Here is a 17,871-nt window from a genome sequence, read left to right as displayed (position 1 = left end):
ATAGAGAGAGAGAGAGACAAAAAAAAAACGGTCGGATCAAAGTTGAAAAACTCTCAACCACTAGAGAGGGAATGCCAAAACCTACACAGCTGAGTTAACAATCAACCACGTTAAACCAAGTAAGTTGTGAGGGAGCGGGATGAGGAGAGCGCTGCTACCCACACAAAACTGAATCAGCGAGCTTATGACGAAGCAAGTTCTTTGATGCTGAACAATGCTTTGTTTTAAATGTTCGTTTGTGGGTGAAAATAAGCTGTTATTGTTCCTCAGGGGTGATTTTCCCACATCTTACTCTCATTCAAGTGTAAGTAGGCTACATTAAATCCATATTTTTCATGGCCTTTCCTTGTAAGTTTTTCCAGTTGTTTGTAAATAAACAGTTCTGCTACTGCTCCAGCACTTACAGCCTCACCATGCAACTTGACATTAATAGTTCAATAGGTAAGAATTAGTGACAAATAAAGGTGAGACTGCAGATTGTAACAAAAAGAGGACTCCTTGTTGCACTGTCTGCTCTGTAGAAACGTGGCTGTGCAACTTGGCCGTCGCCTTCAAAGCCTCTTTCATTTCCATTCAGCACCTCTAGTTGCTCTGTGCAGTTTTGGTGAGTGGGTAAAAGCAGGGTTAGAAGTATGAAGCTCAATGATAGTCAGAGACTCAAACTGCTAGAATCGGGCCCAGTAAGTTCAAGATTACTGCTGAAATTAGGTCAAAAGTTCAAAGACTTGGAAGTCAGCGAACAACTGCTTTCATTATGGTGTGTTTGCTACAGCAACAGCACGTTTGTCAAATGGTACCTGTAGGGTTGTGGTTGTCTTCTGTGCCCTCATTACCTAATTACATGTGTTTATGACATGCAGAGCTCACTTCCTTTTGTATTGGTCTTCAAACTATACTGACCAAAATGTATATGACATTTCAAATCAGCTGAATTTGTGAATATTTCTTGCTGCAAAAGCAAACCACCAAACCAACCGTGTGGTCCTACAAGACGACATATTTGATGGAGGCAGCAGTGGATTATAAACTTGTGATGTAAAATGGCTGATTCCATCTATGAACTATGGTGCAGGGGTGAGCAGTTCACGGCTCTATCTGCATGAAAAAGTGGCATGACATATTCTTGAGATACCATAGACTGAAGCGGGCATTCATTTTTATCATGTGAGCCTTTTGTTATGTTTCTTTCCTTCTGTCCTTGCTGGCAGCTGTGTTTTCAGTGTGCTCATGGTAGCATGCATGTTGAGGTCAGTGTTGATAATGTATCAGTAGCAGAATGTACAACCACCTTTCTGAAAAATCCCAGAAAGAAACTGTATCATTGTAACAACCTAAACCTCAGTTTATTGTAGAGTTTCAGGCCAGTGTTGTGTTCATGGCTGCGGTGTGTAGCGCAGATACTTCCTGCCAGACGGCAGATCTTTGGTGTAGATGCCAGCAGGAAACAAAGAGGCAGCCTCCCCTTCAGACATGTCTGGTGGAACCATCACACATTCTCCAGGCTGCAAAACAAGTTAGATTATTCTGCAGTAGTGGGTCAGTTTCTTTTTTTTTCTCTTGTCCTTGTATCTACTCCAGGTGAGACATACTGTACCTTCCAGTCAGCACATGTGGCAACACTTTTCCCTGCAGTGAGCTGGAGTGAATCCACCACCCTCAGGATCTCATCAAAATTGCGTCCTGTGGTGGCAGGGTAGAGCAGTGACAGTTTCAGCCGTTTGTCTGGACCAATGATAAAAACCTGGTCAAAATCAGGAAAGGAGATGCACAGTTTGAGAAAGCTGATATCTTGATTGTAAAAGATGTAAATGAAATTCTGTGTTTGGCAAAGAGTGTGTGTGTGTGTGTGTGTGTGTGTGTGAGAGAGAGCAGACACTTACACAGCGGGCAGTGAGCGGCCTGCCATCTTTGTCCTTCTCGTCTGGGTCCAACATGCCCAGAGCCACTGCCAGCTCCCGTTTACTGTCCGCTATGATGGGAAAGGGCAGCGAGCAGCAGGTCGACTCTTCACAGTTGTACGCCAGGATGTCCTAGTTATTAGGTAGATAAGGGAGGTAGATAGATAAGGTAGACAGGTAGGTAGGTAGGTAGATAAGTTAAATAGGTAGATAAGTTAAATAGGTAGATAAGTTAGCAAGGTAGGTAGATAAGTAGGCTAGGTAGGTAGATAAGTAAGCTAGGTAGGTAGATAAGTTAGCAAGGCAGGTAGATAAGTAAAGTAGGTAGGTAGATAAGTTAGCTAGGTAGGTAGATAAGTAAGCTAGGTAGGTAGATAAGTAAGGTAGGTAGGTAGATAAGTTAGCAAGGTAGGTAGATAAGTAAGCTAGGTAGGTAGATAAGTAAGGTAGGTAGGTAGATAAGTTAGCAAGGTAGGTAGATAGGTAAGCTAGGTAGGTAGATAAGTTAGCTAGGTAGACAAGTAAGGTAGGTAGGTAGATAAGTTAGATAGGTCAGTAGGTAGGTGTATGGTATGTAGATAGCAAGCAAGCAAACACAATAAAAAATACCCCAACAATGTTTTCAGAAGGTAGTTATACCATTACTGTACACTCAAGATAAATGTTATAATCTGATGAAAATGTTGATACAATGTTAATGTGTTTAAAATCAGAATGTATCAACACAGTCGGTGTCATTAATGTAGAAACCGCCATGAAACCTCTCCGTTTTATTAATGTCTGCTCTGTGGAAACAGATATCACACCTTGGCCCAGCCGTGATGATCCTCCACAGAGTCGACAGACAGTGCGATGATTTTGACCCCACGTTGACTGAACTCCCCGTGCAGTCTGGCAGCTCGGCCCAGCTCTGTGGTGCACACAGGTGTGTAGTCTCTAGGGTGGGAGAACAGGATTCCCCATCTGGATGAAAGGAAAAATGAATGAGGCTGTGTCAGGTGAACCTGCAGGAGGTGCTGTCTTTTAGAGTCCACGATTCACCGCTTTTATTCTGACTTGCGGGCTTGTTGGTGGGGTTGCACAGTAGGGTAAAAAGTTGTGGTGAAGCTGACACTTTACTGGCAGGATGTGACATATGCGTCACACTGTGCAGAAATAGAGAGAGGGAGGATGTCTTTTTAAAGTCTGCGTGCTGAATGTAAGATTATTGTTTCCAGTGACAAAAAGTTGTAATTTCAGTGTTATTTGTTTACTTGGATGCTTTATTGTATTTTTAAGGGCATCAAACAATCTATGGAGTTTGGGGATCTTCATTAGCACAGTTATTAAGCAGCAGGAACTCAATTTATATCAGAAATATGAATGATAATAAAATTTAAGAAACTGTAACGATGCCTTAAAATGTGAGTAAACTCAACTTGACGTTACAGTCTGTTTCAACACAGGAGGTTAAATTGTTTAAATTATGATAATTTGCTGTTTATATTTTATTACTGTCATTTTAAGGCAAGCTGAGCTTTTAAATAGATGTTTTCCTTATCTGTACCTTCCTCTGTATCTTTCCTTTTCTGTTACTTGTGTGTTTTTGTCGTGGCTGTACGGACAGTGAAGGGATATTTATATTTCCTGAGTATGGTGTCTGCAGTATGTGCTTAAATGTAATCTAATCTACTAATCTGTAATGCAGGTTTGCCAGTAGCTGCCCTAAACGCCAGTGAGCGTAATGGATAGTAACTAACTAAATTGATCACTGAATCAACATGACAGTTGTTTTCTCTGTTCTTCTGTCCTTTTGATTAATTTTACAACCATTATTACCGTTATTTTTTATATTTATGTATGTATTTACTTACCTTCTTTTTTGTTTTATGAACATCAGTTAATTGAATGTTGACCATTTTAACAAAACTCACATTTTGTCAAGATTATGGGTGGCTGTAAATTTAACTTATGATCTTGTGTTTAATGATTTAAAAAAAGTCATTTTAAGTGTGGTAAGCAAAGCCTTTCAGGTCGGGTCGCGTTGTAATCACTATTTCATATCTTACAGTGTACTTACGAGTCCCCAAGGAATTCGTGGAGTGTAATTTTGCCATGGGTGCTCTCTGCCTCAAAGTCAGGAAACACGTCTCCGAGCAGCATATTCACTCTGACTGGTGAGTCTGATGAAACCTTCCCTCTGAACAGACATTCATATACTCACCAGCTGACTGAATATAACCACACTCACATGTGTATGTCTTGCAGTTGATTGGCCACCATTTAACAAGGGTTAGGTTAGGGGTGTGGTTTAGGCATTTCATTGTGATGCTTAAATTTGGGGTGAGAGTTTAGTGAATTAATTACGTTTGTAAGTGTCCTGTACAAGAACATGTGTACATTATGTCTGTAGTAGGATGTGAGGACATATTTTTATTTATTCATTCATGTCGACCTTGTGCATTTTGGCTGGTAATCAAAACTTTAAAAGGACTTTTTGTGATGTAAAAACCTAGTTTTAGACTTTTAGGTTAGGGCTGATTAATGGTTGCTGTACAAGCATGTGTGTTTGAATTGCAGATGCAGGCAGTTGTCCACAGGGGGCAGTGCATCATAATTCATGCAGGACATGTGTCAGTGATATGACCTGTCAGCGTCTTCATCTATCTGCCACATTACACATGAACTATGTATGTATGTATGTAATCTTAACTTGATATGATTTATGTGGAATATTTTAAAAGTTTTATGTATACACTAAGTTATGGATGTTTTTATATTATGGTTTACAGCATCACGTCTTAGTACTGCAGTGGTGACCACGTGTTACTGAAACTGTTAAACCATCATTTACTGAGAGGATCTTTGAAAACTCTTTGTGATTCAGTGCAATTGTGCTTCAAGTGAATTAAAGGGTGAGTTTAGTTTTAGTGTCTCATACAAATGTCTGCGTTCATTTTAGTGTTTGTCTAATTTTTATAAAATACAGAGTGAGACACTTAAAATATGTAGAGCAAATAAGTTATAAAATGTGCATGTGCATATTGTGTGGTACAAGTAATTGTTTACACTTAGATAATAATAATTTTGAAATCATGTATTGGAGGAAATCCAAATCATTTAAATCAAATTACAGGAGCATATCGCTGCTCTTGTTCCTCTAAACCAGAGACTGAGACAATTTCTATACCTTTTACCTCTATCATTCAAATAATATTAGGAGTTAAATAGTTAGAAACATTATATTATGCACACATTTGCTCTCGATTAATACTGTGCATTGGGTAGCTATGGTTTAGATTTTTTAGAAATGTTGCTCTATATAGTATGTAGTGAAGCTCTATCCATGTAACTCCATACACACTTTACATACATTGTAATTATACGGGAGAATATTGTCTGTTGGCTTTGACATTTGTACCAAAAAGTGAAAAATGCAGACCAAAATGATGACATGAGCAAAAGTGAGTAATTTAAAGGTTTTATTGAGAACTTAAATAACATGAACATTTATGAACAGACAAAAAAATACACTCTTTTTAAATCATTACTAAAACCATTCTTTCTGTATTTATATCCCTGCTACATGCAACTGTTCACTGGTGTCTCAATACATCTTATTTACAGTGCTAATAGACAAAATATATATTTCAATGATAAAAAAACAGAGATATGTGATCCTGACAGTAACAATGTAAATAATATCTTGTCACATTCACTCGCTCCCGTTAGTCCAGTAAATTTCTCGCTGTCGATTTCTTCTTTAGCTGTTGGCCCTGCCCAGTCTGACGTCGTAGGTGACCATGTGGAAGTTGTCCCAAGCGTACAGCTTCCTGTGGGCGTGGTTATAGTCCAGCATACTGTTGTAGCGGTACTTGTTCTTGAAGGGTATAGCGGCTGCCCGTCGCACGCCCGTGGCTGTGTCGTACACGTAGTTGATGGTGGTGTTCAGTGCAATGTAGCTGGCCACCGTGTACAGACGTCCACACACCATGAACGCGTTGGCCACTGTGTTCTTCCTGATGTTGGTCTCCCAGCTCTTCTTAATGCCCAGGCTCTCAGGGTCCAGTTGGGAAATCACAATGGCACCTTTGGCCTTGCTTGTGCTGTAGATGGCCCACAAGCCTTGTTCGTCCACTGCCAGGTCGATGTCCGTGTAGCCTCCCCATGAGTAAGGGTACTGTCCATGGAAGCCAGCGTGAGGCAGTTCCAGACGGGCGGCCACGCTCTCAGAGGCCAGGTCGTAGCGGATCAGGGTACGGCTGCGTTTGCGCTGGTAGTAGAGGGAGCCACGGTACACGGTCGCACCTGTGCTTTCCACTGGCTCTGGAAGAACCAGCACTTTCATGGGGAAACCTCTGGAGAATTGATCAATGTCTTCGTAAGCGAAGAGCTGGCGGACGTCTTTGCCCACTGTGTCGATGCGCCACACTGTCTTGTTGGTGTAAACAGAACCCTGAGGGTCAGGATCCTGCAGCCAAACTCCATATTTACCTGTGATACTGTCAGCCTTCCTGTGCAACACAGGATCTCCCACTGACAGCAGCTGTCCACAGTCTGTAGAGACAACAGAACGTTCACCTTTATGGTATTTGTTGAATGTCTGCAATACTTTGAAAGACATTAAAGGTCCAGTGTGTTTATACAAAATTAATATACTATGCGTAAGTATGTTGTCATTGAATATAACTGCTTTTTTTTCTTGGCCTTAATGAGCCCTTTATACGCACTTTAGGCAAAGGCCTTGCTTTAAACAGGCTGCCATTTTGGACCGCCATGTTTCTACAGCAGCCCAAATGGACAAATGAGCCAGTGCATGTGTTTTGCATTTTGAAAGAGGAAGTTTCCTATATATATGTAAAAAAAAAAGAATGGACTGGAAGAGTGGAAGAGCTGTGAAAGAGTGTTCACATCATGTATGGTATGTAAAGGCCACGGTAGATGTCTGACACATTTTGGTAAGGGAGGGGTGTGCGGTGAGTTTGTTGCACTCGGCAGTCACTAATTCTCACACACTGGACCTTTAAATTGCATCAACGCTGTCATGAGTAAAACCCATTTTTACCTGAGAGGTTGTGATTTCCATCAGGAATGAGGCGGGATGCTGGAACCTCTGTCACCTCAGCCTTCATCTCCTGGTACGAACCGTTCCCAGAATCATACGCAGGGTCTGAGAGAGAGACACAGTGAAGGAGGAAGTTGGATAAGAAAAGTTTATTAGGGAGGAATGACACATGGAAGAAAATATCAACAGAATCAGTAGCTCCGACAAGACAACCTCAAAGTGGAAGTGTTAGAACTGCAGGTTCCACCTATAACTCTGCTGCTGCTCTCCTCACAATCATCATGCCCACATAACCTGACATGCATGGGTGACAGAGCCATAAAAGTGTGTTGTAAATTCCTCTCCCTTTACTCATCCTGGCATGACTAACTGCAACATGACCTCTGACCCTGGAAGACCCTTCACAGCCTAAGTCAACTACAACCCACAACACATGTATTTAAAAAAACAACATTTGTATTACTGTGTGGTTAATTTCTGTGGACTTTCCCATTTCTCATGGACGTACATACCACTGGCAGGTCTGCCTTCATGCTGAGGCCCCCCGGAGGTGTGTTTTTGGTGGCATGGCATCTGCCTGAGACTCTCTGCCTCCTGGCTCAACTCGCTCAGCCTCCTCTGCAGCTCCTGGTTCTGCCAGCTCAGATGCTCCTTGTCCTGCTGCAACTGTTTTCTTTCCCCTGTGACCTGGGCAAAAGCTGTCTGGAGACCCTCATCACGGCCAGGCTTGACCCCAGACCCCGTGCCTCCGTCCACTCCTGCTATGAGTCCACTGACCAAAGCTTCCAGCAGTGTGAGCCGTGACAAGACCCCGTCCATTTCTGATTTCATACTGCTTCCAGGGCAGCTCGACTCCTGTGGACTGGCCACAGTGAACGTGTATTGGCAACGTCCAGTTGGGTCATTGGAGCGGCGGAGGGAGGCTCGATCCTCGACCTGGCTGTGGCTTGACAGAGTCAAGAAGGACAGACACAGGAAAGACACCTGGAGCCACATTCTGATGGAGGCAGTCAATGGTCTTCAAGAGTGTTTACAGAGAGATAGTTGTTTATCTTCTTCTTCTCTGTAGAGGACCTAACCCCCTTTACTGTTTTTAGCTAGTCTCTTCCTACCTGAGTGTCACTTGTCAGTGAGGGTCAGTGTCTGAATCCCAGCAATGCTTAGAGTAGGATATTTATACTGTTAACTGTCAAGGGGTGGGAGGGGACGAGGAGTGTGGCAGGGAATGAAATAGCCAGGGGGTGTGTAGTGACGTGAGGTGAAGTGTGTTTGTGTGTTCAGGTCCACATGTTCCTTCTCTCTGCTGGTGTTTAAGCAAGGTTTGCTTTAAGGGACAAACATTGTGAAAATCGTATAGTATCTGTAGAAAAATACAATTTCTTTTATGGAATTCTTTCACCGTGTCTCAGCAGTTGCACAGGTTGTTTAGACTGGACAGCATATCTTCATGGTTGTCAAATGCTGTTTACTTCTCCATAGCTAGATCTGCAATGAAATCACAGCGCTATTCACGGTAAACTCAGTTTATGACGTGGGAACTAAATCAAATTTTGGCTTAATAAGGATTTTAGAGTTTAACATTTAACAACTGCTGTCAACAACATGGCAGCCTTTGAGTGTACAGGACGTTTGGCGCAGGAGGGGGTAGACTGAAAGTCTATGGGAAAACCAGATAGACCTTTATCTTACAACAACTGTGTATTACACAATTGTGTATTTTACAATTGTGTAGATAGATAGATGGATGGATAGATAGATAGATAGATAGATAGATAGATAGATAGATAGATAGATAGATAGATAGATAGATAGGTAGGTGTATACAAAAACTTTGACCTAATTGATGGAGCTACAAGAAAGTGAGGTGCTCGCCACAGTCACCAGGATTGATTCTCAAATGTCCATAAACTTAATCACACGGCAACTTTGTATCGCAATCTTCCACTAGCTGTTGAGATTCCTCATGGCTATTCATAGGTTTTTAGTTGACTGTGGCCATGACAGTGGGAAATAAATCTTCTTCTATAACCCTTTAACACAGAGCTTTTTGAAGACGACACGTTTGCACAAGCGCACTTTGCATTACCGCAATTACGCAACGGTTTGTACTATTTGAAAAATTCCAACAGTTTCTGAAAGCTGAGAAGTTGCAAGTCAAAGTCAACATGTGGTTATTACAGTAATTTCACTCACGCTGTTGCAGGAAGCCGGCTGAATCAGCATCTGTGTCACCAGAGAGCACAGAGCTGGAAAAATGTCTGTACATAGTTTGCATTTTTTGGCCTGTTTTTGGACATTTTCTACATAAAACCTTTTGTTTTTCTTCATTTCATAGTGTTAATACACTATTTTAACATGCAGTAAGTTGTAAATAACTGCCAGATATTGAAAGTTATTCTGGAAAAATGGGCAAAAGCACTTACTCATAGGACATTTTCTGGCCCTTTTATGGTTAAAATAAGCAAAAAAAAGTCCAGGCGGACATTATAAGGCTCAGTATTTTAAGGGTTAAACAGACATGGGGCCCACCTGTGGCCCTTACTGCCTCTGAGCAAACGACCGGGACCTGGTTTGGTTCCGAGATGAACAGAGAGGGGAAATACCAAATATATATACCCATTGTAGGTGTGCAAAAAAACATCATTCTGGTCTCACAGGGGAAAAGACCATTAGTTGCAGTTATGAAGGAGAAGCACTTCCTCTCACATGACCTCCACAGCTCTTTTCCATGCCCCTCACGTTTATCATTTTTCTTAATCATCCATGCTTAGTTTGTCCGGAATGGCTGTTGCAAAGCATTTCATATAAATACCAACAGTAATGAACCCCAGAGCACATCTGTGTTTGGTTCCACAAGATCAGTCTGTTCCCTAGTTAACCTGTCTGTTTTACGACCCATGGAAAGTCACCGGTATTCCACAATGTTTTTTACTTTTTTACTACTGAGGTGATTTTCCTTATGTAACAGAACGGCTTGGCAACCTGTAAAAGTTAGCTCCAGCCCCAGAGAAAACAGAAGATCACAACGTGTGCACACTCTTTTCCATAATAGTTCCACTGGGAACAAGACCTCAGTGTTTGTCTGCTGAAACGTTCTGCATGTGCGTCTTGAGATGAGAGTGTACACGTGTATACGATGATGATTCTCACTGTTCATAAAAGTGATTAAATAGATTTTAAAATGCTGGGCTGGCTTCTACTCAAGCTGCGTTAAAGCAACACTATGTTGATGTGTTGTCAACTTGTTTAAAACACCACCTTGGGCAAACCACGTTCAGGAATTGCTGGCCTAGTTCCTCCATTGTTAATACCAAATGCATTTTGAACAACACATGCAAGAATGGAGTGGTACAACAACATTACGAGCATATATTCTGAAAATTACGAGCATATATTCTGAAAAAAAACCCATAAAATACTAATCTACAAAGATGGATATGAAAATAATCTTTAGTGGCTGCCTTATTGTGTAACCTTCTGTTGCTGCACTGCACTGCAGTGAAAACAGATGTTTGATGACCTCCCAGTCTTTTCCATTGACTCTCGCTTCAGCATTACTCACTTGACAACATTCTCCTTGATTGACAATCTTAATCTTTTTAAATACTTCATTTGATAACTAAATAAATGATCAACCCTAAAAAGCTGTTATTTTACAGTTAGACATAGTCTGCTTTAATATAGAGTAGTCTGTGTTGGCAAAGCAAGTTATAATTCAGAGTTTTAATGTGAACGTGACATTAATGCAATTCTTTTTAACCTTAACCTTAAAAACAGGAACATGAACAAGCTGGTAAATTTAGTCAAGTTGTGCCATAAGATTTCTGGTGTTATCATTATTGATTTGGACCATCTCTAAGTCACAGTCAGTGGTTTTGGGCATGCAGCTCCATTAAATGCTGAGTTTCATATTATTCCATGCAGTGAGGTGCTGTAGTCTCCACTAAGTCTTTCTAAGCTAAATAACCAATAGTCTGGTTATTAGCGAACTATCTTTTAGATAAATTATGAACATGTCTATTTCAAAATCATGATTTGCAGTGTGGCTGTGAAGGATATGTGCTGTTCATGTGTATTATGTGTTCTGTATATATTGTTATATATAGTTTACTCAACTCCACTCTACTCTCACCTTCATTTTTGTTCTGGTCCTTAAATATTCATAGTCATGACTCTCTCTGTCCTTTCCTGTTTTCCTCACTAGTTGCTTGTCCAGTCTTTGAGTAGCTCTGCATGTCTTAAACTACGTTCAGGTGAGAGAAAGGACAACATAATTTGTGTTTTGGCAGTTATTTGAAACACAGATACAGTCACAAAATAAGATTACAGTTTAATTCACAGGGTTGAATATGAATAACATAATATTATGTAACATGAACAAGAGGAAGGCTGAGGCTGAGTCACAGAGTAAAAGCAAAACAGATGAGTCACAGTGGGACGGCGAAGTCGGTGCAGAAACGTGAGGAATGAAAGGCCATTGGAGTTGTTTACGCAGCAGGAGCAGGAGCAGCTACAGTTTTATTATTGAGACGAGGGGAGTGGGCGTGGCTTGTAATTAGGTGCATGCCAGTTCTCTCACACTGTGTCACTGAGACAATGACATCATCATTTTCCAGCAAATGAGCACAAACACACAGACGGGCTGACAAGACATATATTTACGTGTGTAAGTGTAAATAGTGTCGTATAATATGCATTTACATCGGTGCCAGTCTGGATTTTTGATTTAGCACTGAAGTCAAGGCCATTTTTCAAAACCTTAAGCACAACCTGCCATCTAAGTATGTAGGTGACATTACAATATGCCTCAATGCTCAGACTGAAAGCACAGTTTTGTGATTATTTTACCACTACCATTGTTGTTTACCTATTAATTTGAGCTGGCACTGGGACTAAGACATTCATTACTTTTAATGTTATTGCACTGATATCAAATATATGACAGTAAAGCATCTTAAATCAAAAATAAATTATTTTATTGTAATAATAATTAAATAAAATAAAATTTTAGTAATTTTATTACAAATTTTATTGACTTGGTTTTCTGGCTGCGTCTCTTGTCAAATACAGCAAAGTTACAGAGCGCTTCCTGTTTTGTGGCAAACACTCGAATATCACCAAAATTCCCATGGTTGCCGTGGCCACGCCACTTCTTGATAACTTTTCATCTTTGATGTGTCTAGTACAAATTGCAATTACAAATTCTTTTTTTAAGGCATTGACATGCTCAGACGAGTTTGTTCATTTATGGAACGTGTACATCGCCAAGATGGACGCCAAATTCAAAATGGCTGACTTCCTGTTGAGTTGAGGCCATGGTCTCAATGGACTTTTTTATTTGCCTTGGGCTGCAACATGTTTCCACCAAGTTATTAGGTACCATGTACCTAAACCGTGCCGTGCCGAGGCCAGTCAAGACGAGATGGGACCATAGTGGAAAAGGGCCATTAGTTTCAAAATTGTCTGACTGAATTTTACCTTTTGGGGGCACTACTGAGCCATTTTGAGCCACTTTGAGGATTTGTGTGTCAATTTTTGTTTGTTTTCACCAATATTTGAGTAACTTATAAAATGCAATCTTTTTGGGAGGAAAAAAAAATCCAGGAATTCTAATAGGTCCTCGCCCCACTGTGTGAGTCCTCAGGCCCTAATAATTATTTTATAAGTTCTAAAGTTTAGTGTTCTGTGGAAGGGAACCACAGTGGGTCAGTGTGAATATTTTTTGAGAAAAGCATTAAAGATGTCTGGTATGACAGTGAAGGTATAATTGTGTGTGACGCCCCCACAGACAGAACTTCAGCCTCGCAGCAGCACCGTAGGTGATGTTTGGTCTTTGACAGGTTTGCACACGTGTTAAACCACAAGGTTCTCATTACTGATAAAGACATGGCTCCACAGTGTCCTTTTGTGAAAACAGACAGTCACACAGTCATTTCCAAATGCAGACATCACACTGGACTGGCAAACAGACACAACCTACACAACAACTCAGTGTAACATGCTAAACTAAAGGTCTTCTCTAGAGGCCGTCCTGCTTCAAGATCTCATGATAAGATGGGTAGATGAAAAACCTTTAATGCAGTTGCTATATCTCCCCCCACATGGTGTCAGGTTGATTTAATTTGGTCTTTCCAGTTGCTGTTTTTTTCTGTGCTGAAAAAATATTGCATTTTTTTTAACCCTTAGTGCTCACGTAACACAGATCTGTGCCACAGGTGCACCCTTGGTAAATTGCAGTGGGAATAATACACAACTCCTGTACTCGTCCTATATCCCAGAATCCTATCTTCAGGCTTTATAAAATGTCTTTTTTTTGTCTTTTTGTCTTCTTATGTGGTGTTTGGTCAAAGATAGGATTCATTTTATATCGTATATTTAAAAGAAAAAAAGGAATAGTGATACTTGTGCAGAAGTCAGAAAATAGACCTTTTTTCTTTTCTTTTTGTTCAAGAAATCGACGCCACGCCAACTTTGAAATGTGTTGAAAATGTATTTTTTAGCACTTTTTGCTCAGGTGTGTTTATATAGTTGGTGAAAATGGAAAGAAATTAGTTAGATTGCCTATAGGTTGTGCTGGAAAAAAAAGGATACAAGACACTCTATATTGCACATTCTTATAGCCTCTGTATAATATGTCTTAACATAGTAATGGAAAAAGCAGCCTAAATGCTCCGTGTTCTAAGGGTTAATGAAGTTTCATTCTTTTTATATGTGATAATGGATGCAAAAACAGTATATTTAGAAAGAACAATGTGAGGTGCAAATGCACTTTTGACCTAATTGAACTTAATAAAAAAACAATATCAAATGTGACTGTTTAAGTATAGTTTTAAACATTGTACAAGAAATAACACGAGATGAGAGTGATACCAATATTTCCATCTGTTTGTCAGAGCCAGCGGACCGTTGGCTGAGCTCAGCATGAAGACTGAAAACAGGGGAAATGGTTGCTTCCCCCAGAGACCACAGACTAACAAGACTAAGTATTGAACGGCACGGTAGCAGTTCTGTAAGACTGTACCATGTACAAACATATCCACAGATGTAAAAGTTGGAGAAAGTTTCACAAATAACATTCATTCTTTTTCATCCGCTTTATCTTGTTTAGGGTCAATGGAGGGGGGGGATTTACAGCCAGCTGACAAGGATGAAAGGGTAACTATTCACTCTCACTTATATGATCAATTTACACACACAGGGAGAACATGCAAACTCCACATAGAAAAACCCTTGGCCAAAACAGATAATAGACGTGATAAAGTGTACATATCAATGTTGCTTTTGTCCGTCTTACTGGAATCTGAACCTGAAACGTTGCATTGCCGTAAATTACACGGTTATTACGGTAATTTCACCAATGCCGATGCAGGTCTTTGTCACCGAAGAGGAGAGAGCTGTTTTATACTGTTCAAATTTCAAATTGAACACGCACAATCTGGTGTTTATGTACACCTATCATAGGGTTATTGTTTTTTTAAATAAAACTTTAGTTTTTTTCTTCATTTTAAATACACTATTTTAACATGCAGTACATTGTAAATAACTGCCAGATATTGGTTAACTTAATCTGGGAAATATGGGCAAAAGCATTTAGTCACAGGACATTTTCTGGCCCTTTTATGGTTAAAATAAGTAAAAAGGTCCAGACAGACATTTTGAGGTGTTAAAGGGTTAATCTCACAGAATTGTCATTGTTATCATTGTTCTTAGATGAGGTAGTTAATTCTTGAAAAGGTTTTTTTAATCTCAGTGCGAGTATTTGTTTGGTCAAAGGTGAGATCAAATAGAGATGAATGAATATCTCCTTTAAAATGAATGCTGGACGTCTCTGCCGTTTTGTGGTTTTGTTACATCATCTAAATACACAGAGGAGAAATGATGGCATTCCTCCAAATTGTAATTCCAGTGACATCTCCTCACGCTATAGATTGTTTTTTTTGTTTTGTTTTTTAAGTATGGGTTATGAGATTCCAGCAGCTCTAATATGTACATTTAACAGTTTCAGTAAATTCCTCTTTTCATAACAGTGACACAAACTGCCATTCCGTGTGTGTGTGTGTGTGTGTGGAGTATGAGAACGTTTAACAGCCTGTGTGTTACGTAATGGGGCCACTCTTGTCCAGGGCCTTTCCACTGTGGAACAAACCAAACACAGTTGGTTCAAAAAGTATTTCAAGGCTTCAAGTCCTTTCTTATTTGTTATGCAATTTTTTTTTCTTTTTTTTTTTTTCAAAAGATGAAAACCTCACGGGTTCAGAGTTACTGCTTTTATTTTTCATCTCAAAATAATAATAACATTAGATATAGTATGAATTGACGAAGGACGCCAACAGCAGTAGATGACAGAGACTAAGTACTGGAAGGTTTCAGACTGGCCAAGTCAGTCACTGTCAAAAATGTACAGCAGGAGACTGAATAATTAATTAATAATGTCATTCATGTTATTTACCGCAAGCTGCTAGACAATCTGTTTCTTTACTTAGGCCACATCCAGAAGGAAAACGGCACAAAACATGAACAATCTTTTTCTTTGCCGCTTTCAAAAAGTTCCCCTTAAGACGGCATCGTTTCAGGACGCTGTAGCACATAATACAGGACTGTAACAGAATAATAACAGAAATGGAGACGGAATGAACCAAGCTCAAACTCAAGTAAAAATTGCAAAAAATGATTAAAAAACGGGACATGTCATGAGTTATTAACTCATCTAGATGTAAATTGCATCTTTTGAGATTCAACCCAAATGGCTTTAACACAATCAAGAGAACTGGCCTTCATGCCACATTATTTTAAATGGACTGTAGCTTCCAAGCAGAAAATTAAGAAATTCTGTTCATTCATTGTTTTCTATATTTTTGGGGTCGGAGATACATTTTCATGTTCCTCTTCATGATCCCCAACATCCATGTCTTGAAAGAAACTAAGTTTCTGTGTTTGGTTTAATGTCAGGCAGATGGTGCAAGTTTGTTTGTTGTTTGACCTTTCAATTAGTTTCAGGAACTGTTTCCATCCTCACTGACAGGAGCACATACAGAATGTTCCTCCCAGTCTTATCTCAGGGACCTGGAATGGGCAGTAAAGTCACTGGATTCCTTCCCTGGACACAAATGCAGAAGTCTGACGCTGTATCAAATTCGACAGCTGCATCTGCAGCACGTCTGTGACTTCTCAAAACCAAACACACTGAGGTCATTTCTGAGCTAACCCAATGTCTAGATTCAAGAAACCAATGAATTTAGACGCAGACACTGGAGACCAATAATCAGGATAAGTCTTTTATTGCCAAATAATGGAAGAGAGCAGATGAAGATAGGAGCTGGAGCTGAGTGTGTTGTGGGCCAGGAACACACATCCTGAGGAGTTTCCAGGAGGAGGGGAAGCAGAGTGCAGGTCCAGGGCAGTGTGATAAGAAGTCAGGACCAAGCAACAGAGCTTTCTCTATATTCACCCCCACCCTGGAACTCTCTGTGACGGCACTGACCTCCCCACATTCAAAAACTCCCATCAAGACTCACCACTTTAGAAATGCCTTCGCATTTTGATCTGCGTGTGAAATTGTGCTGCAAATGAGCCATGGGTAATGGATGATACGGGGCTGTGATGGAGACCGTCATGTTGATAGCTGGCCTCCCTTTGACCTGAAGCCAATAATCTGTTCTCCACCAGCGTCGCACCATCTGCCTCTTGTTCAAAACACACACTCACAGACACAGAACACACAAGCACAGCACCCAAGCGCTCGCATGATGCTTGTGTTTTTTTCACATGTAGCCTCATCATGCATTCATCTGTATTCTTATTGTAGGATCTAATAATCGGAGGTAAGAGGAACATTATCTAAAGCTCCACTGTGTCAATTCTGCTGTCAAAGCACTGCGAGTATCCACGTCCCCATATTTCCCCCTGTTCTCTTTTTGACTTCACACTACCTCGCTCATGTTTCAGAGAGCCAGGGTTAACTCCTTAACCTAGAGTTCACTGCTGACTCGTTTTACGAGTTATGAGTCATCCTTCCCTGCATCAGTCGTGATGCAGAACACATCACCCCTTTTGTCTCCACAGACACGAAGACAGTTGGACTTCTTTACCAAAAATAACTAACTGCTTAAAATCGAGATACACTCATTCAGAGTGAGATGTGAGAGATGTTCGTTCGCTCCTGTCAGTGGACAGGTCAGAGGAGAATGTACTTGTTAGTTCCTGGTCTAAAAATAGATCCACCTATATTTCTGAGCCTTAAATCCTGACCTGGAGTCTTGTGTTACCCAAGATGCCTCAGGAAACTGGATCTTTTTTGGATATTTGGCTGAGAAAGAAAAGGGAAGGAGAGAGTGAGTGAGAGAGAGACAGAGAGAGAGCAGTAGATAAATGTTGATGTTATTGGATACTTCAGTTCATACATCCCTTCCCTGACAGGTTAGGTCACAGAGGTCAAGCCTGTGATCAACCACAGTCCAGCATCAAGACAGTTTTCGTGTCACTTCACAGCATCATAAACAGAATCAGGTTCAGTAGAAATGCAGAGACCACCACACACTTTAAACAGTTTATATTTGAATATAATAATTATTCACATAACACATCGTCATTTTGTACAGTAAATGTGTTGCAATGTCTTTTCTAACATTCCCACTGCACGTTTTGGGGAAACTGTTTACTGCAAATTAAATTTGATTTGTTACATTACATATTACCATGCATTATTTATGTAATGTAATTTTGCTGTATTATGCATTTAAAAAGTAATGGAATACATCTTGACACCATAATCTGATGCAAGAATGGGACCTTATTAGATATGAATTATTAGCTAATTGTATGTATTGCATATTTTTTATTGGCATAAAATATTCTTATTTAATTATAACCTTTTTTTAAAAAAGGATCATAATCAATTATATAAAACACTTGAGGAGTGTTTAATATAAA

The 17,871-nt window shown here is 40.1% G+C and overlaps 2 protein-coding genes across 2 annotated transcripts; both read right to left on the bottom strand.

Moving 5' to 3' along the window:
• Positions 1–132: 132 nt before the first annotated feature.
• LOC131470921 (peroxiredoxin-6-like) lies at positions 133–4,160 on the bottom strand. Its single transcript, XM_058647012.1, has 6 exons — positions 4,129–4,160; positions 3,958–4,077; positions 2,705–2,861; positions 1,881–2,030; positions 1,595–1,741; positions 133–1,502 (listed from the first exon to the last, which is right to left on the bottom strand). Exons 1-6 carry the CDS (start codon positions 4,158–4,160, stop codon positions 1,374–1,376), a joined length of 735 nt encoding a protein of 244 aa, XP_058502995.1. The 3' UTR covers positions 133–1,373.
• A 1,185-nt stretch (positions 4,161–5,345) lies between these two features.
• LOC131468811 (myocilin-like) lies at positions 5,346–8,070 on the bottom strand. Its single transcript, XM_058643438.1, has 3 exons — positions 7,455–8,070; positions 6,943–7,047; positions 5,346–6,434 (listed from the first exon to the last, which is right to left on the bottom strand). Exons 1-3 carry the CDS (start codon positions 7,936–7,938, stop codon positions 5,641–5,643), a joined length of 1,383 nt encoding a protein of 460 aa, XP_058499421.1. The 5' UTR covers positions 7,939–8,070; the 3' UTR covers positions 5,346–5,640.
• Positions 8,071–17,871: the final 9,801 nt, after the last annotated feature.

Source organism: Solea solea, chromosome 1 (genome assembly GCF_958295425.1).
Source record: "Solea solea chromosome 1, fSolSol10.1, whole genome shotgun sequence".
NCBI classification, from domain to species: domain Eukaryota; kingdom Metazoa; phylum Chordata; class Actinopteri; order Pleuronectiformes; family Soleidae; genus Solea; species Solea solea.
Note: the sequence above shows the minus strand (reverse complement) of the source record. Positions and strands in the feature narration are given on the sequence as shown.